The sequence below is a fragment of the Haliotis rufescens genome, unplaced genomic scaffold (genome assembly GCF_023055435.1).
Source record: "Haliotis rufescens isolate VD_foot unplaced genomic scaffold, xgHalRufe1.0.p SCAF_8, whole genome shotgun sequence".
Taxonomy (NCBI): domain Eukaryota; kingdom Metazoa; phylum Mollusca; class Gastropoda; order Lepetellida; family Haliotidae; genus Haliotis; species Haliotis rufescens.
In genome coordinates, this window is record NW_025964372.1 from 17,498,767 (window position 1) to 17,522,731 (window position 23,965).

Below are 23,965 nucleotides of genomic sequence, written 5' to 3' on the forward strand. Positions count from 1 at the left end.
TTGGTAAGATGAACACTAACTATTATATTACAGTATTATTGGGTTGTGGCATATGTATGTAAACACTGGTAGTTAGATGATTCTGATGGCAATGTTTCTGGGGTGATGTATGACTGGTCTAATCAGTGGTCCCTGCTCGCTTCTCAGGGGATAGGCTTCAGTGACACAGAACCTGAGAACAGTAACACAAAGGCAGTATGTTGGTAGGAAGTATATAAATAAATGTAAAACCATTCTGTGTGAATCTGTACAAATGAAACATGGTTAGAATAAATCAACACATAACCAGCCATGAAATAAACACCAACTTAAAATGAAAAGAATATACAAGAAAGAATATTGAGAGTCAAAAATATTTTCTAATTACATTTTACGTCCTTTCTCTATTTAGCACCCATAGTATCAAAATATACATTCCTCTGGAATTGTCAATTTCATTAAAATCAGACCTCAGTTCTCCCTACCACTAAACAAAGATCTGAGGACATCCCATTAGTGGTCACGTCAGAACGACCTTTCATCCAACTAATCAGAACGTCGCTTACCAGATTATGAAAGGGACAGTCGGAATGTGATTTCTAATCATGCAATCTCGAAAAATTTAACTCCGAACGATAGTTACAGGTTTAATGACCGAATCCATACAATCTAGACCATCTATTAGCCATTCAAGAATGTTCTTTTGTTCGAGTTTCAAATTTGTAATCGAGAGTTTGTCAAAATATGTTTCGAAGCGTAGTCGCCAATTTGAAATTAGTGCCATAAAGCATGAGAAAGCTGCCTTCTGATTGGTCATTCCATTGGTCCTCAAAGTTTGTGGAAGGTCGGTCTGACGTGACCCTTAATGGGATGTCCTCAGATCTTTGTTTAGCTGTAGCTAGAACTAAGATATGATTTTAATGAGATTGGACTTTAGTATGTATGGTTTCTAGTGGTGTAACGATACGGTGCTACAGTGTTGTATCCCAATATGAGGCCTCCGATACATCGATTTACAAACCCTGTATCGTGATATATACGATACATTACAAGTTATATTGGTGTAAAAATTGGTGAATACGTACTACTCTACACTTGGAAATTTTCACGAGCAGCCAAGTTATGCCAAACTGTGAATGGCACACACTTGCAATAGTTTCATGACATTGTTATTATTGCAGCACATTTCTTATATTATGAATCGTATCGTATCACGACTCCACCGCATCGTTACACATCTAATGGTACCTGCTAGATGTATATGGCCATACAGACTCTCAAGAACTAATTCTTCCTGGGTATCAGTTTGCTTTCAATACAAACACTCGTATAACAAAATCTGTTCATTTTCTCAAAGAAAAATTGCTTATATAATTGAGAATCTGAAAACACTTTTTACAATTCATCTAATCACACAAGGTGAAGCCATGTCATTAATGAACACAGAAAGACATGCATCCTGCTTGAATTGAACCTCTTAAAGGGCACTTTCTAAAACTATCAATATATCTGATATATGCCGGTAGATACATAATTTTACATCTCCCATGTTTAACCCAGGTAGTGATGTTGAGTGAAGGACAGTGAGTGAGTTTGGATTAACAAAGGTGTGAACAGAATTTAAGTCGAAGAGAGTCAATCTGCCCCAAACTTTAAAGTCTACTGGCCTGGTCCTTCATCTTTGCATATTTTCATGTTAATTTCTGTACATTAGCTGAACTGACTAGGCCCTATCAATACTTTACTAGGCTCGGGCTGCAGACAAGTGTAAAGATGCAGATGGTAGAGCAGTGGTCTCATACAGAACCCATCACTAAGACGCCAGCAATCTTCATCCACTTAATTTAATCGAAATAACTCTTATTGTGATAATTATATGGTGTCATGTTGTCGCCAACTTAAAATATCTTTTTGATTTCATGTTATTATTTAACTGGCCATAAGCAAGTTGTATGGCATTAACATTTGATGAGGTGTTTATCTCACAGGTGGCCTTGTCTCTGGCACATGAACATGTTGAATTCAATGATAAAAATGATGTGTTTATGTACAAAACTGAATGTATGGATCAGCATAATGATAGCAGCAACATACAGCACCTCATCACCACCATCTACTTAATCCGTCTCATCTCAACAGGCAACAATGAGCTGGATAAAACAGGTAACTTCATTTATACTGGACAGTCAAACTGCTGCACATTTGAGAAGATATAGGAGTGGATGTCTAATGAGTTTAATGGCACTAAGACTCGCCATTTTCACCATCATGTCTATTTCGTTTGTGTTCACGATTTGAGTCTTTGTCCCGATCTTCACGAGATCGGCCATGCTTATCCCTACTCTTCTCTTTTGACCTTGACCTCTTTGGTTCTCGTGACCTTGACCTCCTCTTCTCCTTATGCTCATCAGTTGACCTATGTTTGTGCCGTTCAGATCTCTCCACTCTGTCCTCACTGTGGGACATTTCCTGCCTCTCACGACTACGCGACCTGCGCTTATCTCGACTCCTTGACCTTTCATGCCGTTCTCTACTGTGTGACCTTCTCTTCTCTTTGTTTCTTGTTTCCTCTCGTCGATCTCTGCCATGTGAACTTTGAATATCTCGGCTTCGATGGGACTCTTTTTCCTTTCTCCTCTCCTTTTCCCTTTTGTAATCCTTTTCTTTCTCACGCCTCTGTCGTTCCTTTTCTCGCTCCAGTTCCCTCGCAAAGTCATCCATTGGACCTCTCCTTTCACGATCCCTCTCTCGGTCTTGCCTTGGGGAACCTCTGCGAGGGGAGTGTCTTCTTTGAGGTGACCGTCTAGGTGAACGACGGGGTGAGGCTCTTCTATGAGGTGATGACCTCCGAGGTGACCTTGACCTATGTCTCCTTGGAGGACTGAAAGAAAGTTGGATTTTTTGCACTGATAGGGTATACATTTTGATTTTGAAGAGTAAAGTTGCTTTTCCATTTGGACTGACTAACATAATTGAAATCATAAGGCTTTTAAATATGACCATAAATTACAAATTGATTGCTTTACAATGTTTCTGGTCTGTTGTAATACAATACAAACAATGTTTAAAGAATACTGCTTGTAAATAATGTTAAAGCTTTCGGTAGATTCTGTGGTAAGTCCTTATCACTAGATCTAAAAAAAAACAAACAGGGTTGTGCAATGGTTAAATTCTCAATGTACTGAAAGTAAAAAAGTACCGGAAATGAGTCAGTAAGAATGAACCTCTCTCTAGCATGTTTAGTACTGCCAATGTCAAATAATACAGATGCGACAGAAGAAAGAAATTGGGCTGCAGAGGAACTGGTTACCATGGTTACTCATACTGACAACAGAAAGACGAAAACATTAAGACAAAAAGTGTTGGTTACCTCTCACTCACCTTCGTCTGTTGGCAGCACGTTCAGCCTCTCCGAAGGACACATCTTCCTCCCCACGATTCCGGTCCTGGGGTATAAACTCAGGCTCCTCCGCAGCAGGCCGCAGAGCAGGGCGCGTCTTCAACTTCTCCTGGATGGACTTCTGTACTGGGACTGGGATCCGAGGGAACAGCGTTGAGTACCACTCCAACTTCACCAGGTACTGTCGACACAGCTCTCCGATCGTGATTGCGTGTCCTCCACCTGCCTTGACATCAATCTCCTGCAACAGCAACAACAGATGTTACCAACAGCTGTCAACAGCAGCTTCATCAACAGAAACAACCTGTCATGGGTTTTGCTCTAGCCAGATGGAAATAGTACCGAGGGTTTGAAACAGGGATCTTTTGTTTTACAACAAATGACTCAAAACTATTGCAAAATGGAATAGCATCTTTCTGTGTTCTTAAAGTTACACAAATATCCCTATTTCATAAATTTGTGAGGAAAAGGGGTGTGAGAAAACATGTATGTGTTTGACAATAAGCGCTGAAGGAACGCTAAATGAACGAGGCTGACATATTGGGACATATCAGCATAGACACTGCAATGAAAAGAAACCAGCAAACGGATACTGACATGCAATGGAGTTCTAGGTCATATCTAAACAGTCTTGTATCTTATGTATCACATCAGAGATGAAGACACTGATATGTTGACAATATTTGTCATTCCTCATTGTAAGGTTGTCATGGTTGTAACCATGTGGACAATATTATCATTCTTCACAGTATACTTGTTACCATGTTGACAATAGTCATTCCTGACTGACAATATTGTCATTCCTCACTGTATACATGTTACTATGTTGACAATATTGTCATTCCTAACTGAATACATGTTACAATGTTGACAATATTGTCATTCCTAACTGAATACATGTTACTATGTTGACAATACTGTCATTCCTAACTGTACACATGTTACTGTGTTGACAATACTGTCATTCCTCACTGTATATACATGTTACTATGTTGACAATATTGTCATTCCTAACTGTACACATGTTACTGTGTTGACAATACTGTCATTCCTCACCGTATATACATGTTTCTGTGTTGACAATATTGTCATTCTTCACTGTATAAATGGTACCAGGTTGACAATATTGTCATTCCTCACTGAACACATGTTACTATGTTGACAATATTGTCATTCCTCACTGTATACATGTTACCATGTTGACAATATTGTCATTCATCACTGTATAAATGTCAAAATGTTGACGATGTGATGTTACTGACTACAACAGACATTTAAGGGACGTGTCAGGACACATGCTAGAAACAAGGAAGCACTATTGCTTGTGAAGCACTGATCAAAGTTTAACCTCAATCGAGGTCCGGCTCCGCTGCGAGGCAGCTGTCTCTACCACTCGAATGCTGGGCTAGAGCAACACCCTGAAGTCACAACAAAATAATAAACAATATGGGAAGTATAGAAACATGGCAACAATTACATTTAACATGCTTACGTTATATGTACAAAGACATCTCTTTAGAAAAATCATTATTCACTTCTAAGAATATCAAATCATATGAAATAGTCAATATTATTTTGCAAGAAACATTTTCTTTTAAATTAGTTTGAATTCTTCAATAGGTAGTGCCATGATATTAGTTAATGCTTTTTACCAATTGTTCAACAGTGAAAGTGGAAAGTTATACCAACAGGTCAGAGAATACAATGTGTAAGTAAAAATTTAATTCACAACTGACACTGATAGCTACAATGTAACAGAGTATAGGCCATATTAAAAACAGGTAAGTTTCAGGCAACCAATTGTTTGAACCCCATGAACATACAAACATTTCTATATAGGGATTTATCTAGGATACCAAACTAAGTGCCCTTGGCAGACAAAATGAAAAAAACCCACAAATTTGGTAAAACTTGGGACTGAAACCTCATCAGAAATCCGCTCCAGATCAGAGGCGGATCATGTGAAAAATGCAGCACAAATGGAATGTTGCCTAAAACGAACTATTTTTAGTTTGGCCTAGCATGTATGTTAACATGGGATAGAGTAGAAGACTGGTCACTATACTCACCACATTGTACTTGATGTCATCAGCCGACACCAAGGGACATGGTTTGAGGGTGTGTGATGGTATAGTGGGGTGTATTGTGTGTGTGTGCCACAAACTATCAACTTCAGTACAACTCTTTACTGACACTGACAACAGACTTGCATTGGGTCTCTCATTTTGCCTTATCTTGATGACATTATTGGGCTGACCATAGGGCTGATAATCCAGCCATTATAACTACTGCAGAACTGAGCATAGAATATATATTGTGGGATTCTCTGCAATAGTGTGGTGATTGTATGCTGAGAACTTTAACATCCAACAATGGCCTGATGTTGCTTTGATTATAGTCTGGCATTAGAACATTGCCCTCAAGTATCCATTCTATTGTCAGTTTTGATTATGGAGACAATTTGGTGAATAATTTTGTTACATGTACACATGCCATGCTTATCACAGATCTTGCTTATTCATTTGGATCTTTCCAGAGATGCCAACGCTAATTGAAGCTTTGGAGTAATCAGTGGGGTAAAAAAGCGTAATTATATGTGAAAAACTGTAATGTTAAGAGTAACATGCCAGGATGCTGGTTTTCTCTATGACAGTTTCCATGGTTTCGTTTGGCCTATACGCACATAAAGCATGGATACACATGCACTGACGCTTGTAATGTAGCTGCACAAGCAAGCTGCACTATTTTAAAACAAATGGTGATAAAGCTCAAAACAAGCAGAAAAAATGACTTGCTTGCGTTTGTATGGTTAAATATGACTAAACCTTGAATCTGAATATTAATCCTGAATATCAAAGCTGTTGTGTGGGGGCAAGACCCCTAAACCCAATTATTTTAGTGAGGCAACAAAAACTGGCGTCGGAAATACTGCATTCCCACCGACACGTGGTCAAAGCTCCACACATTCATAAAATTCATCATGTGACAACATTAACTGTATTTAGAAAGACAATGTGGTGTTTCGAGTTCCTAAGAAAGATCGATGTACATGCAATAAGCTTCATGTGATCGGTGCATTAAATGTTTGCTCTCCGTGATATTTTATACATGTAAAGGGGGCGTGGGGGGGAGAGAGAGGGAGAGAGGAGATAAGCCTGATAAGCGTAACACATCATTTAAGGCTCAAAAGCATAATCATAATGCCATAGGAGAAATTGTTGACATCTGTCTTTCGCACACTTTTTTCAGAAGGGAAAACCATGCTGGCCCTAGCATCTTACTGTCACATGACTCTGTTGGCTGCTTTAATTATTATCACATTATCAACCTGTTTGTCTTAAAATTCTGGAAACTCTATAAACACATTTGATTGTCCACAAAACTAGTTGTTTAACTGTCCAAGGAAGTAACTACTTTAGTAATGCTTTCATCCTAGCAATACTAACTTTTCTGACCTGAAGCTACCGATGTGGTTCCTTTTTTTGTTGTGATGTGTGATGTGTGATGTGTGATGTGTGTACAGTGGGCGCAACATACCTCTTCGTCATCTAGATAGTCTTCATACCACTCCCATAAGTCGTTCGGAGGCTGAGTGTACCTGCAAGAAGAAAACTGTCTAATTTCTAGGTTGAAGATTAACACACAAAGAATCCTGTAGTCATATTTGCTCTAGTAGTTAGTGTTATGATCAATCCTCTGGCTATGCTGATGCAATATTTAACATGTTTAAGTTAACACCTGTCCACATTGTGGAATCCAATTTGTAAATCTGTAAATAATCAAGGCTGGACCAGACAATCCAATGATTGACATTATGAGCATTGATCCACGAAATTGGGATACGATGACATGCATCAATCAAGTCAGCAAGTCTGACCACCCGATCCCATTAGACGCCTCTTACGACAAGCATAGTCGCATTTACTGCAAGCATGGGTTGTGGAATACACCAAAGCAGTCTTTATATAGTAACATATTTTAGCAAAGAGAAAAAGTGAACAAAAAGGAAAAATAGATGACACAACATGTACAAGAAACACTCCAAGCATACCAGGGGCACGGGTGGCCCAGTCGTGTAAGGTGCCGCGATTCACTGTGCAGAGTTGCGTCCTTTGGGAACGCCAGAAACCTATGATTGTGGGTTCGAATCCCGGTTCGCCCCGAATATATTTCTAGGTTTGTCAGCACCATACCTGTGCTCGTGGGTTTCACCGAAGTGGTAAATGTCTCAGACCTGCATCACTTCAGGCTTTCCTCCCACATTAAGCTGACACGCCGTCATATAACTGGAATACTGTTAAAAGTGGTGTTAAACCCAACTCACGCATACCAAGCAACATGCCCTTTGTTTATGTTTTTAATCAATATGTTCAATAGTCACAAATTTTTACAAACCTGTAGAGGTTATGAATTCTCTGATGAAATCCTCCTTGGGGCACTTATTGCATTTTCCTTGCTCAAGAAAATCTACATGACATAGTTGTAACCATTTTCCTTAATAAAAAATGTTACCACACAAAAAACTTCGTTTTTGTATGATATACGACCACCCTTACGGGGCCTCACCCCCAACGGCGCCTCACGCCAGGGGGAGCAACTCTCACCCAAATCACTTTCCATATGTCAAATGCTGACGGAATGTGGGGAGGTGGGTGGCCGTGCCCCAAGGAGGATTTCATCAGAGAATTCATAACCTCTACAGGTTTGTAAAATTCTCTTTCTGATTAAATCCTCCTTGGGGCACTTATTGCATCAAGACAGACTCCCAAAGATAATCTAGGAAGTGGCATCCGTCAGCAACAGGCGTAAATAAATACATCGTATTTGATTATTCAACAGAATAAAATATTGAGTTCAATAAATGGAACCAACCTTATCGTGAGGCACCACCGTCGAAAGGCGGGGGCTAGAGACAGGGCGTGGTCGACCATATATTATGATAAAGCCTGTTTTTGCGGCTTGTCATAAGTTGAGAACTCGAAACACCTCCCACCCCCCCACACTTTTTTTGAACAAGTGATATAAGGGCGTAGATCACGAGAGACCATAACCAGCGCTGAGCTAGGCCAGAGGGTCCCCGAGGATCGAAGGAGTGCGTGTGCAAAATACGAGTATTATCGAGTAGTAAGGACTGATATTTATCGACCACAGAAGATAAAATCCGGACCATTACTGAGCAGTATAACCGGAAGACTGTCTAAAATCTCGAATGCTCAATCAGCTAGAGATTAGAAATTTGCCCAGTTCGGAGAACTGACTGACCAAACCGAGTACGCTCGCTTGAGTGTTTGTCGAGTTGGTAAGGTTTGATGAATCGTGCTCGGCTGGCTCCAAATAGCCGCGGAGCAGATCTGCTCAATGGGCAGAGCCGCGGCGTACGCTTTTGACGCAGCCACTGCTCTAACCTAATGAGCCTTCAACCTGGTAGGGGGGTCCCTGCCTGTAAGCGTATACGCTGTACAAATGGTTGAAACTATCCACCTCGAGATAGATTGTTTACTCGCAGGTAAGCCAACCTTCCTACCGCAGTAACAGCAAAATAGTTGGTTATCCTTACGGACACCCATATTTCTGCTGATATAGGCCTTGAGAGTCGTGCGGACATCCAAGACATGAGCATGTCTTGCAGTGGTCCCCGACGAGGAAGGCTGTGAAAGAGCAGGTAGCTCAATAGGAGCCGTTCACGTGGAATCGTGTGCGACCCTAGGACGGTAATAGTCCGGTAGACGAAAACTGACTGTCCCGGTGATATTTATCGACCCCATGGAAGACAGTTATTTTGGGATCGGCTGACATAACACGAATGTCGCCTACCCGTCTGCCGGACGTTACCACCACAAGGAACGCCGTCTCCCAGCTCAACAGCTGAAGAGAGAGAGACGACAGATCCCGAAAGGAAGGACCGGACAGCCAATCTAGAATGACTGACAAGTCCCAAGGGGGACTGATCCGCCGGACTGGCGGTCGGATCCTGTCCACACCTGCTAAAAAGCGCTGCACTAATGGGTGTGCACCCAGAAGTGCCCCGTCGACAGGGACGTGAAAAGCTGCGATAGCTGTAGAGTACCCTCGGACTGTTGATGCGGCCAGGCCGTCATCTAGTCGCGACTGGAGAAACTCAAGCACGGATACGAGATCTGCAGAAAAAAGATCTGCAATCCCTCTATCGACACACCAGCATAGCAGGCCTATCTATCGTACTGAACGTTTGTCGAATCCCTCCGCGAAGCCAGTATTGTGTCTGCAACTCGTGCAGGAATACCGCTCTTCCGGAGGCGATTCCTGACAGTGGCCAAGCCACCCATTGAATCCTGAGATTCGGGTGGAGGGCCCCGTTCTGGGATAGGAGGTCCGGTCGTAAAGGTAATATAACAGGAGGCTGAGCCAGAAACCTGAGTATTACTGGAAACCCACTCTGCGCCGACTAAAGAGGTGCCAGGAGCACAATTAGTCACGCAGGCTGAGTGCCTAGCTGAGACAGGACCTTGGAAATCAGAGGTACTGGGGAGAATGCCCACAGAACTGTCCGTCCAATCTAGCTGAAAGGCGTCCGGTGCCACCGACCTCGGGTCGTGGACTCGGGAGCAGAACGTTGGTGTCTGGTTATTTAACCCAGACGCAAACCGATCCACCTGTAACGACCTGTATAACAGGGAGAAAATCCCGAATATCCTCGGGTCGAGCCTTCACTCGTGAGGAGCGAGGATCCGGCAAGACAGAGCGTCCGCACGGACGTTGTCCACCCCCGGGAGATAAACAGGTAGCACCCTGATATCGTGAGAGTCGCACTATAGTAGGAACTGCCACGTCTTTCGTCGAAGCGACGGAGACGCCGTTCCCCCCTGCTTCCGGATGTAAGTCATCGCCGTTTGGTTGTCCATCTCTAGACGAACCACTTGGCCACGAAGCAGATCCGGGAAGCGTTGGAACACCAACCTGACTGCTCTCAGTTCTAGCACATTGATATGCAGTTTGATCTCCTGCTGGGACCATAGTCCCGAGGCAGTGTGATCATTCAGAACGCCTCCCCAGCCGGAGAGTGACGCGTCTGTTTGAACTGTGAGAGACGGAACGGGAGTGATTCCCGACCTCGGTCCACCACTGGAGGTGTGTAATGAGCCACTACGGAGTCTCGAGCACAGTCTCGAGATCTTCCGAGTTCGCCCAAAGTCGACGGAGTGCTTGTTGAATGGGACTCATTCTCAAGCGCGCCCGCCAGACCAAATCCACTGTCGCCGCCATGTTGTCCAGTAACTGGAGCCATGTACGAGCAGTGTGACTTGCGCTTAAGGGACTTGATATCTTGTGACAGAGATACACGTCCTCTCACCGTGTTGAAATTAGCCACTAGGAAGACTAGATTCTGAGTGGGGCTCAGATCTGACTTCTTGAGATTGACCATCCACCCTAGAGTGATCAGAATATCTATCACTTGTTGTGTAGCTATCTGACTCAGGGATTGCAATAGAGCTCTTAGTAACCAGTCGTCGAGGTACGGATGGCAGAACCGACCTTTTGACCTGGCCACTTGGGCGGGAATCAACATCAGCTTGGTGAACACCCTCGGGGCCGTGGAGATCCCGAATGGTAGAACCCTGAACTGATAACACCTCCCGTCGAAAGAAAACCTCAGGTATTTCTTGAACTCGGGGTGTATTGGTATGTGGATGTAGGCGTATTTTAAGTCTATTGACGTTAGCCATTCTCCTGTCTCGACAGTTGAGATCACTGTATGGTGACTAGGAAACAAGTCGAGTAGAAGCCCTCGCTTTCCTGTCCCTCGGGACCCGGTTCGATCGCAGCTTTCATAAGAAGTGCGTCGACCTCGGCACGGAGGAATTCCGCCTTCTCTCGGGTAGCAGGCACCTGAGTGTGCTTTATCCCGGAAAAGTGGAGGAGCGGATGAGTTTTCCCGATAACTTGCGACTGTGGGTTCACCCGGGGCTCTTCGGGCGCTAATGGGAACCCATCGTTCCCAGCCCCGCGAAAAAGCTGTTGGCCTCGACCAGCTGCCTTGCCCCGGCCCGTGCCTCTCTTGCTCCTCCCGGCGCCCTTATACCTGAAGGAAGCGGCGGCTTCCCAGCAGGTGTGGACGTCTGACCCGTGCATTAGCGTAGGAGGGGACAATTGGAGAGGCCCGCTTACGCGGTTTTAACGCTTGGTACCTCCAACAAGGCCTTATGAGTCTTTGATGGAAGTATACAATTGAGCAGCCTCTCGGACCGCCTGCTGAGCCCCAGGGAAGAGGGTGGCACCCTCTTATACGGCAAAGCAAGTAGGTCTTGGCGTGTGTAAGTCGTGCATAAATTGTGAAACTAGAAGCAAAGGCGTAATGTAGAATGCGATTTGTAACGCGATACTAATAGCCAATGTCGTAGTATAATTATAACACCAAAGGGGCGTGTTACGCGCTAAGGTGTAAAAACCCGTAAAAAAGGTAAGTGTAGTTTATGAATTAACACACCACCTTGGGTTTTGTAAAGGAAAAAATTGTAGACCAATGCTGTATGATATAACAAAACCCCAAGCCGTTTCTTAATGGCCTTGGTGTTACATGTATCAGCCCGTGGAACTACAATATGGACGCCATTACGGCCATTTGAATTCAAAGGTACCGTGCACGTGGCGTATTATTACAACTCTATAACTTCACAATGCGAGGTATTACGCCTTTGCAATGAAAGAAATGTACCATACATACAGTTTGGTCAGCCATGGTTCTTGTCGAACGATAGATTTCTCTTATTTTTGTCTTGTGTGAAAAATCAACACGTCTGTCTCTTACAGATGACATAAGGAAAGTGATTTGGGTGAGAGTTGCTCCCCCTGGCGTGAGGCGCCGTTGGGGGTGAGGCCCCGTAAGGGTGGTCGTATATCATACAAAAACGAAGTTTTTTGTGTGGTAACATTTTTTATTAAGGAAAATGGTTACAACTATGTCATGTAGATTTTCTTGAGCAAGGAAAATGCAATAAGTGCCCCAAGGAGGATTTAATCAGAAAGAGAATTATCATTTGATCATGTGAATAAGAGATCACTTCAAAAAGAGTGCTTGCAAATATTTTTTGTTTCCAAAAGTGTCAGTTCCTGACTCTGAAGTGTCAAACTTATGGTTGTCTCGAAGTGAAAGCTTGGTCCTTGAGTATTCCTTCTTTAATAATGATTTTCGGGTTAAGTCGAACCTCACATAACTCGAAGTATTTACGTAGGACCCTCCAACTTCAATACATTGTTATTTGAGTGTACATTGAAAACTTATGGTTGGTTGGTTGGTTTGTTGTTTAACGCCTCACTCTGCAATATTCCAGTTATATGACGGCGGTCTGTAAATAATTGAGTCTGGACCAGACAATCCAGTGATTAATATCATGAGCATTGATCCACGCAATTGGGATCGATGACATGCATCAACCAAGTCAGCGAGCCTGACCACCCGATCCCGTTAGTCGCCTTTTACGACAAGCATAGTCACCTTTAATGGCAAGCATGGGTTGCTGAAAACTTATTCTACCCCGGATCTTCATGAGCCTAGTGAGTTTGATGTTAATTCAAGTACACTGCTTGGTTATCAAGCAAGTAATTTTTGTTTGTCTTCATATTTCTTGTTGCTGGGTTGCTGAAGACATATTCTACCCTGGAATCTTCACGGGTCTGAAAACTTATTGACATGTTTTGGCACAGATTGGAGTGTGTGTTTGTTGTTAAATGCCAAAGTCAACAATATTTCATCCACAACTATTAGGTGAGGTGAAATGGGAGTTTAACATCACATTCAAGATTATTGCATTCACAGAGCAATGTGCAAGCACCTGTGTGTATGTGGCTGCTAGTACTTGTCCAGACAACTGCCAGTTTTACAGTGTTGGCCCACTGAGATACCATGCCACAGTTTAACATTGGTACCAATCTCAGATACAGTACAGAGGCTCCAGGCCAACCAGTCCACCAGGCAGGGTAACAACAAGTCATCTTTTAAAGTCTTTTGATATTGTGAAGTAGGGTATCAAATCACCAATCTTGCACTTTCCAGGCAGACAATCCACAAGACCATGGAGGCGGTAACAGCCTTACTAACCTACCTGATATACATGAAACTTAGGCCTCGGATGTAGGGAGAATCAACATGGGTGATAACAGCCTTACCAACCTACCTGATATACATGAAACCTAGGCCTCGGATGTAGGGAGAATCAGCATGGGTGATGAGGCCAATGAGTTGTTTCTTGGTCAGCTTGAGAGTGAACAGTTTGTACAGCAAACAATAGGCACTAGAAACAATGCCCCCTGCTCCTACACCACGCACCTGAAGGAGAACACTGTAGTTTATCTACCACACAATAGAAATGGGACTCAAATTCAAAACTATGAAGTGTCTGCAATGCTAGCCACTTTGAATGTACAATTCTTACAATCTAGTGACCATGGTTAGCTCATCTAAGGCCATCATTTGTTTGATCATGGATCCTTCCCCAAAATAACATTTTTTTTCACCCACACATCACACATGGGTTGTGATTACTCAAGTATGTTTTTTTTTAAACTTTTAAAATAAAAATACCCCATCAACACTAACATGATGCAAGATATGCCATTCTTCTTTTACCAAATCAATCAGTATGATCAGTTGTAGTCAATTCTGTGCATCATAAATCTAGAACACTGTCCCTTGTCAGTGAGTTATACAGTGAGTGAGTGAGTATGGTTTTTACGCCGCTTTTAGCAATATTCAAGCAATATCAAGGGGGGGGGGGGGGGGGGGGACACCGTAAATGACCTTCACACATTGTACCCATGTGGAGAATCAAACTCAGGTCTTCAGCATGACAAGTGAACGCTTTAACCATGTTAAGCACTAGACTACCCCACCGCCCCCCTTCCTATACAGACTTTAGTGAATGTCTGACTTCAGACAATGGGAAACATTCTGTGATCCCTGAATCATGATAAAACATATAGGGCTAAAAAATTAAATAATCTTGGTTCTCAGGCACCACCTGCATCATAAAGTCTGTCGAAGGTTTGTTTTTATTTCCATTTTCAAAAAAATATAAAAACACAATGCACAAACAAAAATTGTAATGGGAACAAAAATGAAATGTGCAATGAACTTTATGATGATGTGGGCAGTGCCTGAGAACCAAGACTATTATTTCTTTTAGCCTAATATAAAACAAATGAACCAGGAAATGTGTGGTTTCATGCAAGTAACATTTTTCACATTTACTGTAATGACTAGTGAAGTTAACATCATCATCTAGTCAAAACAGCATCAGCTTGTTATTTTATGGGACATAGACAAGATTTGACAATTTAAATCTCAGAGTGCAGAAACTGGGATCAATAACTTAATTGTACTATTTGTAGACGTTATTCAGTTTTAATGTGAGATAAACGAAGACAAAATTGTAACAAATCATAGCATTAAACATTAAATTTGGTTGACATAAAGCAGGCTGTCATTGACTTCTTTTTTTTATCTTAATGACAATTTCTTTCTCTCTCTCCCTCCCTCTTGCATTGTGTGCTTGTGCAGCCATTTTTGGGGTGAAGGGACAGTGAGAACTTCACACTTTACGTGACAAATATGTGCAAGTAACTATCAATTGGTCATGAAGTTTCGAGAACTTTTTGTGTTGGTCCATATGGAGGTTAAAATTAGAATGACTATCTGGATATGATTCTATATCAAGAATCAAAGTTTTATCGTAAGGAAGATGTTATCAGTAGAGGATGCATCGTGTACACGAGACTGGTCTCCCGTCTCCCATACAAGTGACCACCTGAGAGGGGGTCACTGGTATGCGTGACTGTCAGTGGAACGTGGATTTCTGCATGTTGCACAAAAATGTCTCTACAAGTGTTATTTATGAAAATAATAAAACAAAATTAAGTACAGTTATTGATCATTATACTAGTTATTGAATGACATGACAGAAATGTCATAAGAAAAATAATACATGGTAATAATATGGTCATGTAGACATCCATTGTGGAATACCTAGTGAGATGGCATGGTATGTGAAGATGCTGAGAACAATAACCAGAACTCACCCCGCCACACATCCCTGTTTGGCCTGCCGTCTTCCGACTGCCCTTCTCCCAGGGTTCCAGGTGCATCACCTAGTGCAACACGAGGCAACTATTCAACACCGAACATCTTAGGCTAAAGTCAGGGTTCCAGACTGGGTCATCATGGTCACATAAGAAATTTACTGAGTGATTGCTCTCACGATTTTTACTCCATTGGAGAAAATACACTGGATATTGGCAGATGCATCATGATCATAGTCCGTAGGCACTTTGGTCAAACCCACAAGTATGGGTTTGGTTAGAGGGGCACAGTATAACTGGTATACCAGGAGTTGAAATACTGACGCATACATGCCATAATACATTTAGAAAATATTGATATATTGCATTTTTCAAAATCAACATGATCAAGTGTATTTTCACCTTGTTGGCAAAGTTTAGCACATTTAGATAAGTGACAAGTCCAACTGAAATTTATGAATTAAGAAATTAACAACTGATTCCTGTGATCGAAACAGTAAACTATTATTCTCGACCAGCTCCCTGCATATAATGTGTCTATTATGCATGTCTTGTGACCATAGCAACATCCAACAAAACAGCGGATTTGAAGTTATGAAAAAAATGTGCCAAGCCTGATGTACACAAATGTCATGCCAATCAATCGATCAAGGATTGTTATTATCTGCATGATCTGATTACATGGAACAATATATTTGAACGCACCACCCACCCATGCATGGCCTGTGGCATTGTACTGTTAGACCAGTTGGTCTATCATGTGATATCTTACCTACCTTGTAGTATATTTCATCAATGACTTCATGGTATGTCTTCAGTTCAAACAGGTTGACCTTGAAGTATGGTGAAGACTGAATGTTGGTCAGTATGAGAGTGTTCAGGTTCATTGTTTTCTCATTGCCCCAGACAGGCAGGGCATTGTTGGGTGCCATTATTCAGCAATCTGAAATCACACATGAATTGTTTGAAAGGCATAACTTAGAAAATGACAGATGACAAGGTAGAAACAATTTTATGGATAACAACTTCTTTAATACTGTAAAAAGCTTTTTACAGCATGTTACAGTATTAAAGAAGTTGTTATCCATAAAATTGTGAATACCTTGAGTGGGTGTGGTTTTTTAACAGTATTTCAGCAATATCATGGCGGACACCCAGAAATGGGCTTCACACACTGTACCCATGTGGGGAATCAGAACTCGGATCTTCTGTGTGACAATCAACCACCTTAACCATGTTAACTACTTGGCTAACACACCACCCCATGCCTAGACATCCATCAACCAAGTCAGCGAATCTGACCTATTCTCATGTTTTAACCTGGATCATCTCGGGTTAATCATGTTAATTACATCCGTAACCATGGCAAAAATAAGAAAATCTGGAATGGAGGTTACACAACATTTTCAACAGTTCAGTGATCATACATTATTGTATGTGTTACAACCATGGCAAAATAGACAAGAAGACATTTCAAATTTGATTAGAAAGTGAATGTTGTTTAATGCTAATGTCAGCAATATAATATTCAAGCTTATCACCATGATCACAGCATCCTGTAAATAATAAAGTCTGTTAAAATTAAGCCACTGACAATAAACTATTGACTCAATATGGTCAATAAGCTAGAACATCTGTTCTTTGCATACCCCTGAGAAGGTTGTATGTGACATAGGTGTTACTATGCACAGGCCATATGCACGCAATGCAACACTGATAGTGGCAGGGTCATGCGTAATTAATGCAGTTTGTGTTGAAAAAATGCAACAAAATTTCCCTATGATCATGATGAATGCCATTGAGTCTGTCATCATAAATAATGCACACAAAACTTTACACAAAATAAGGAAATGTTTTTTTTATCCTACACTGATGTTTTGAAACAGTCCCTAACAATTCTGTTTGTGTTTAACGATAAAATCTTTGTAACCTTTTGACAATGCTGTCTCCCAGCCTCTAGAGAATAAATCAACAAAGAAGTCCAACTCAAGTCTAGATTGCCTCAGCTCAGAAATTAAGGATTGTTCTAGGCACCATTTGGATATTATTATTCATATTTTGTATATATGTATTTCTAAATAAGATAGCTTTATTTCTGGGACTTAATGTCAGTCTAGCCCACCTACAAAATGTACAATATACCTACAATTCCCCATGGTTTGTGAAGCTGGGATAAACTGTGTAGAATCCACGTCTGACTCAAATATACTTGGCTGCCAGCACCAGACAACTGTTTTTAGACATCACAAGAATGCACTAGAATCCCCCTAACATTGTCTAATCTGTAATCAGTGAGGGAAATTTAATCATAGGGGTCCATTTCAAAACAATGATAACCCAAGTGTCTGAAATATTTTTATTGCCTACACCTAGTCACTCGTACAAACCAGGTGGGCTGGTGACTCATAAATATAACTAGCCTGGAAATAAATGCTAGTAGAGTAGGTAATCATTATCATTTTCTCAGATTTACTTTGCCTTTTGTAATTACAGCTTTATAATCATAACATTCACAATGTTATCTCTTGCTCCCAGGTAAGTGAAACACAAATGAATGTCAAAATGTTTCATGTTGTTGTACAGAGATGGAAATTAACGTGCACCAGTTTGTTAATGTTAAAGGTATCCTAAAGTCATGTAAACTTTCACAACATTTTGGTTTAAGTTATCACTATTCGGGCTAGTTGATTTTCTTGGTTAATTTCCATTGTTGTGAGACTCAGAATAGCAAGACTGTGTCTTCCTAGAGAGTCGGGGAGGTAGGAATAAATTTCACCTATCCAGGCGGAAATGGGATTGCTGGCAGGCTTCTATTTTGGACAGTGAATAGCCCCAATGATAAAAAGAACTCTTATATATATATTATGCTTAAGGGCCCAAGGATTCAAAAGTTATACACCATGCTATCGTGGCTATAGTAGAAAACCTTAGGACTTTCCATAACTTTTAACACTGCTCTCATGGATACTGACTACATAGTTCACATGTTCTTAGCAATTTGTCTGCCATGTTAGGTAGCTGCGAAATAAATTGAAGCTATGTACATGTAGGGCTCAGTATGCTTCAACATCTACTGGTCGATAATAGTACGATTCACTCCTTCAGGACGTTTTACTTAAGTCTTATGTTAATTTTACACATGCCTTTACAAGCTCTTACAGAATAGTGTGGTAAATATTATACCATGATTATATGGGGTTAGTCCAATACACATTGGTGTGTAAAAATATCATTATACGCATAAACATAATGAAGAAACATTGTCATATTACCATGCTCAGTTTTGGATTGTTCAGTACCTAATACTAGTGGAAAGACTTCCGCCTGTATCAGGTATCCCCTCCAAAAGTTATACATGTCAATTGCTGCTGAACAACTTTATTTATATTTTTGAGATTTTGGGTGGGGATACGGACAGCAGTCTTCCAATACTATTTGTACATACTACAAGCCTCCATGTTATTGATTCTAACTTTAATATTTTGTTAACCAAGTATACGTTGATATGTTGAAGATTTATCATAATCATGATAATAAACCATGCATATACATGAGTTCATCTTTTGTCCTACTATCAATAATTGTAGGGATTATTAATATTAATCTGCTTATGATTCAAACAGACACTACAGTATAGTGGTTAAAGGCAAGTGTCCCAGTAAATTGAATAATGGCAGCATAACTTTGATGACCAGTGAAACCAATATCAAACAAACACCAGATCAACACATCCTATCCCATGTCATAAACAGAACTAACCTGTCTTCGACCATGGGCAGATAAACATCCTGATATAGCATGTTAAAGAAATTCTTCATCTACAGGGGGGATATCAAGCTTTATGGATCAGATACATAATTACGTCGATGCATCGTCAAGAAGATAATGACAGCAACCCAGCACCTGTTGCCCCGACTCACCATCCACTTCCATCATGACCTCACTCTGAGCTTTCTATCTTTCAGAATAATTCATTTACTTGGTTCATTTTCACACAGAAAATGACATATGTGATAGCAAGACAATATAATTCCATGCCCTTCAACAAATACATTTCAAAACTAGGATTGGTCAAACCCTATCGACTTCATTCGAATAAACAATTTCGGCGCCATGAGGAACGCGTGCTTCATAGCCAACGTGGAAGACAAACACAAGTTTCCCTGAGTTCGAAAACAACGTCAAACGAACATAACTACTAACATATTTACTGACACAAACCTCTATGTTCCGTACCCGTTCAGAAACGTATGAATTGCGTGAGAAATCAATTGAGTCACTATTCGTGACATACCTTTGTACGAGTGATCCGGAACTGAGCCTCGTTTTCAATAATTGCTCAAGGGAGATAATTTTGGAAGCACGTTTGGGAAGAAAGGTCACATGCATATGGTTATGTTCTAACTTCAATCCCGTTTCCAAATAAAAAAAACCCCGACGTTTTATTTATGGCCCTTTTTCAATTTAACACGAATTCAATTGGAAAGTCAACTGTGAGAGAAACACATATGGACAGAGTAATGAATATTTTATTGCGCTTCAATCGCTCTCATGGTGGCCAGCAGAACGCTGTTAAAATTTATTAAGGTGAACAAAGGATGTCTATGTGTTACAGAAGTAAATATGGTTACTACCTTGGTTATCAATAGGAGAGTTGTTTAAATATATCCCCCATTTTATTGTAATATGATAACAGTATTATATTTTTTCTTTCTTCTTTTACTGTATCTACGACTGATTTATTAGTTGTACCTTAAATATACCCACAGCCGTTTTATGTTACTACTTTGAGTATATCGATAGCTGTTTTATTTGGCTTCTTTAAATACCTTTACAACTGTCTTATTTGTTTACTTTCAAAATATCTATTACTGATATACACCATGTACGGCATCCATATAATACACACGCAAGCAAGCTCCCACGTTCATACAATTTGGCCCACTCTATGAAGATTCATACCCCAATAAACTCACACAAGGTGGAAGCCAATCTTAAACACACACACACGCACGCTGCTACTACTACTACTACTACTACTACTACTACTACTACTACTACTACTACTACTACCGCTACTATTACTACACCTACATCTTTATACCATGATTATTACCTCGTAAACACGGCAGTGGGCACCGCAATATTCAAGAAAAAACGACATTCGCTTGAACTGACAAATGTTTGCGAATGTCCTTCTTTATTTTACATCTCTATCTACACTTTCCTGTAATGTCCTTTTTTTATTTTACACATCTGCCTACACGTTCCTGTAATGTCCTTCTTCATTTTGGATCTCTGCCTACACATTCCTGTAATTTTCTTTATTTTACATCTCTGTCTACAAATTCATATAATGTCCTTCTTTTTTTTACATCTCTATCTACATATTCTTGTAATTTCCATTTTTTATACACCTCTGTCTACACATTCCTGTTTTGTCCTTCTTTATTTTACATCTCTGTCTACACGTTCCTGTAATGGCCTTCTTTATTTTACAGCTCTGTCAACACATTCTTGTAATTTCCATTCTTTATACACCTCTGTCTACACGTTCTTGTAATGTCCTTTATGTAACATCTCTGTGTACACGTTCCTGTAATGCCCTTTATGTAACATATCTGTGTACACGTTCCTTTAATGCCCTTTATGTAACATCTCTGTCTTCATGTTCCTGTAATGTCCTTTACGTAACATCTCTGTGTACACGTTCCTGTAATGCCCTTTATGTGACATCTCTGTGTACACGTTCCTTTAATGCCCTTTATGTGACATATCTGTGTACACGTTCCTGTAATGCCCTGTATGTAACATCTCTGTGTACATGTTCCTGTAATGCCCTTTATGTGACATCTCTGTCTTCACGTTCCTGTAATGCCCTTTATGTAACATCTCTGTGTACACGTTCCTGTAATGCCCTGTATGTAACATCTCTGTGTACACGTTCCTGTAATGCCCTGTATGTAACATCTCTGTGTACACGTTCCTGTAATGCCCTTTATGTAACATCTCTGTGTACACGTTCCTGTAATGCCCTTTATGTAACATCTCTGTGTACACGTTCCTGTAATGCCCTTTATGTAACATCTCTGTGTACACGTTCCTGTAATGCCCTGTATGTAACATCTCTGTGTCTCTATCTACATTATGTAACATCTCTGTGTACACGTTCCTGTAATGCCCTTTATGTGACATCTCTGTGTACACGTAACATCTCTGTGTACACGTTCCTGTAATGCCCTTTATGTGACATATCTGTGTACACGTTCCTGTAATGTCCTTTATGTAACATCTCTGTGTACACGTTCCTGTAATGCCCTTTATGTGACATCTCTGTGTACACGTTCCTTTAATGCCCTTTATGTAACATCTCTGTGTACACGTTACTGTAATGCCCTTTATGTGACATCTCTGTGTACACGTAACATCTCTGTGTACACGTTCCTGTAAAGCCCTTTATGTAACATCTCTGTGTACACGTTCCTGTAATGCCCTTTATGTGACATCTCTGTGTACACGTAACATCTCTGTGTACACGTTCCTTTAATGCCCTTTATGTGACATCTCTGTGTACACGTTCCTTTAATGCCCTTTATGTAACATCTCTGTGTACACGTTCCTGTAATGCCCTTCATGTGACATCTCTGTGTACACGTAACATCTCTGTGTACACGTTCCTGTAATGCCCTTCATGTGACATCTCTGTGTACACGTTCCTGTAATGCCCTGTATGTAACATCTCTGTGTACACGTTCCTGTAATGCCCTTTATTTAACATACATGTGTCTCTATCTACATTATGTAGCATCTCTGTCTTCACGTTCCTGTAATGCCCTTTATGTAACATCTCTGTGTACACGTTCCTGTAATGCCCTTTATGTAACATATCTGTGTACACGTTCCTGTAATGCCCTTTATGTAACATCTCTGTCTTCACGTTCCTGTAATGCCCTTTATGTAACTTCTCTGTGTACACGTTCCTGTAATGCCCTTTATGTAATATCTCTGTGTACACGTTCCTGTAATGTCCTTTATGTAACATCTCTGTGTACACGTTCCTGTAATGCCCTTTATGTAACATATCTGTGTCTCTATCTACATTATGTAACATCTCTGTGTACACGTTTATGTAACATCTCTGTGTACACGTTCCTGTAATGCCCTTTATGTAACATCTCTGTGTACACGTTCCCGTAATGCCCTTTATGTAACATCTCTGTGTACACGTTCCTGTAATACCCTTTATGTAACATCTCTGTGTACACGTTCCTGTAATGCCCTTTATGTAACATCTCCGAGTACACGTTCCTGTAATGCCCTTTATGTAACATATCTGTGTACACGTTTCTGTAATGCCCTTTATGTAACATCTCTGTGTACACGTTCCTGTAATGCCCTTTATGTAACATCTCTGTGTACACGTTCCTGTAATGCCCTTTATGTAACATATCTGTGTACACGTTTCTGTAATGCCCTTTATGTGACATCTCTGTGTACACGTTCCTGTAATGCCCTTTATGTAACATCTCCGCGTCTTTATCTACATTATGTAACATCTCTGTCTTCATGTTCCTGTAATGCCATTTATGTAACATCTCTGTGTACACGTTCCTGTAATGCCCTTTATGTAACATATCTGTGTTTCTATCTACATTATGTAACATCTCTGTGTACACGTTTATGTAACATCTCTGTCTTCACGTTCCTGTAATGCCCTGTATGTAACATCTCTGTGTACACATTCCTCTAATGCCCTTTATGTAACATCTCTGTGTACACGTTCCTGTAATGCCCTTTATGTTACATATCTGTGTACACGTTCCTGTAATGCCCTGTATGTAACATCTCTGTGTCTCTATCTACATTATGTAACATCTCTGTGTACACGTTCCTGTAATGCCCTTTATGTAACATCTCTGTGTACACGTTCCTGTAATGCCCTTTATATGACATCTCTGTGTACACGTTCCTGTAATGCCCTTTATGTAACATCTCTGTCTTCATGTTCCTGTAATGCCCTTTATGTAACATCTCTGTGTAAACATTCCTGTAATGCCCTTTATGTAACATTTCTGTGTACACGTTCCTGTAATGCCCTTTATGTAACATCTCTGTGTACACGTTCCTGTAATGCCCTTTATGTAACATCTCTGTGTAAACGTTCCTTTAATGCCCTTTATGTAACATCTCTGTGTACACATTCCTGTAATGCCCTTTATGTAACATCTCTGTCTTCATGTTCTTGTAATGCCCTTTATGTAACATATCTGTCTACACATTCCTGTAATGCCCTGTATGTAACATCTCTGTGTACACGTTCCTGTAATGCCCTTTATGTAACATATCTGTCTACACATTCTTGTAATGCCATGTATGTAACATCTCTGTGTACACGTTCCTGTAATGTCCTTTATGTAACATCTCTGTGTACACGTTCCTGTAATGCCCTTTATGTGACATCTCTGTGTACACGTTCCTGTAATGCCCTTTGTGTAACATCTCTGTGTACACGTTCCTGTAATGCCCTTTATGTAA

The 23,965-nt window shown here is 40.7% G+C and overlaps 1 protein-coding gene across 3 annotated transcripts; it reads right to left on the bottom strand.

Moving 5' to 3' along the window:
- Positions 1 to 823: 823 nt before the first annotated feature.
- LOC124144837 (pre-mRNA-splicing factor 38B-like) lies at positions 824 to 19,764 on the bottom strand. Of its 3 annotated transcripts, none has more exons than XM_046514443.2 (7): positions 19,725 to 19,764; positions 16,207 to 16,373; positions 15,431 to 15,499; positions 13,531 to 13,682; positions 6,917 to 6,977; positions 3,361 to 3,620; positions 824 to 2,860 (listed from the first exon to the last, which is right to left on the bottom strand). In XM_046514443.2, the coding sequence occupies exons 2-7, from the start codon at positions 16,360 to 16,362 to the stop codon at positions 2,224 to 2,226; spliced, it is 1,335 nt and encodes a 444-aa protein (XP_046370399.2). In that variant the 5' UTR covers positions 16,363 to 16,373; positions 19,725 to 19,764; the 3' UTR covers positions 824 to 2,223. The 3 variants fall into 3 exon arrangements, with proteins under 3 accessions (XP_046370399.2, XP_046370396.2, XP_046370398.2); XM_046514440.2 differs by having other exon boundaries at positions 19,652 to 19,751; XM_046514442.2 differs by having other exon boundaries at positions 19,667 to 19,740.
- Positions 19,765 to 23,965: the final 4,201 nt, after the last annotated feature.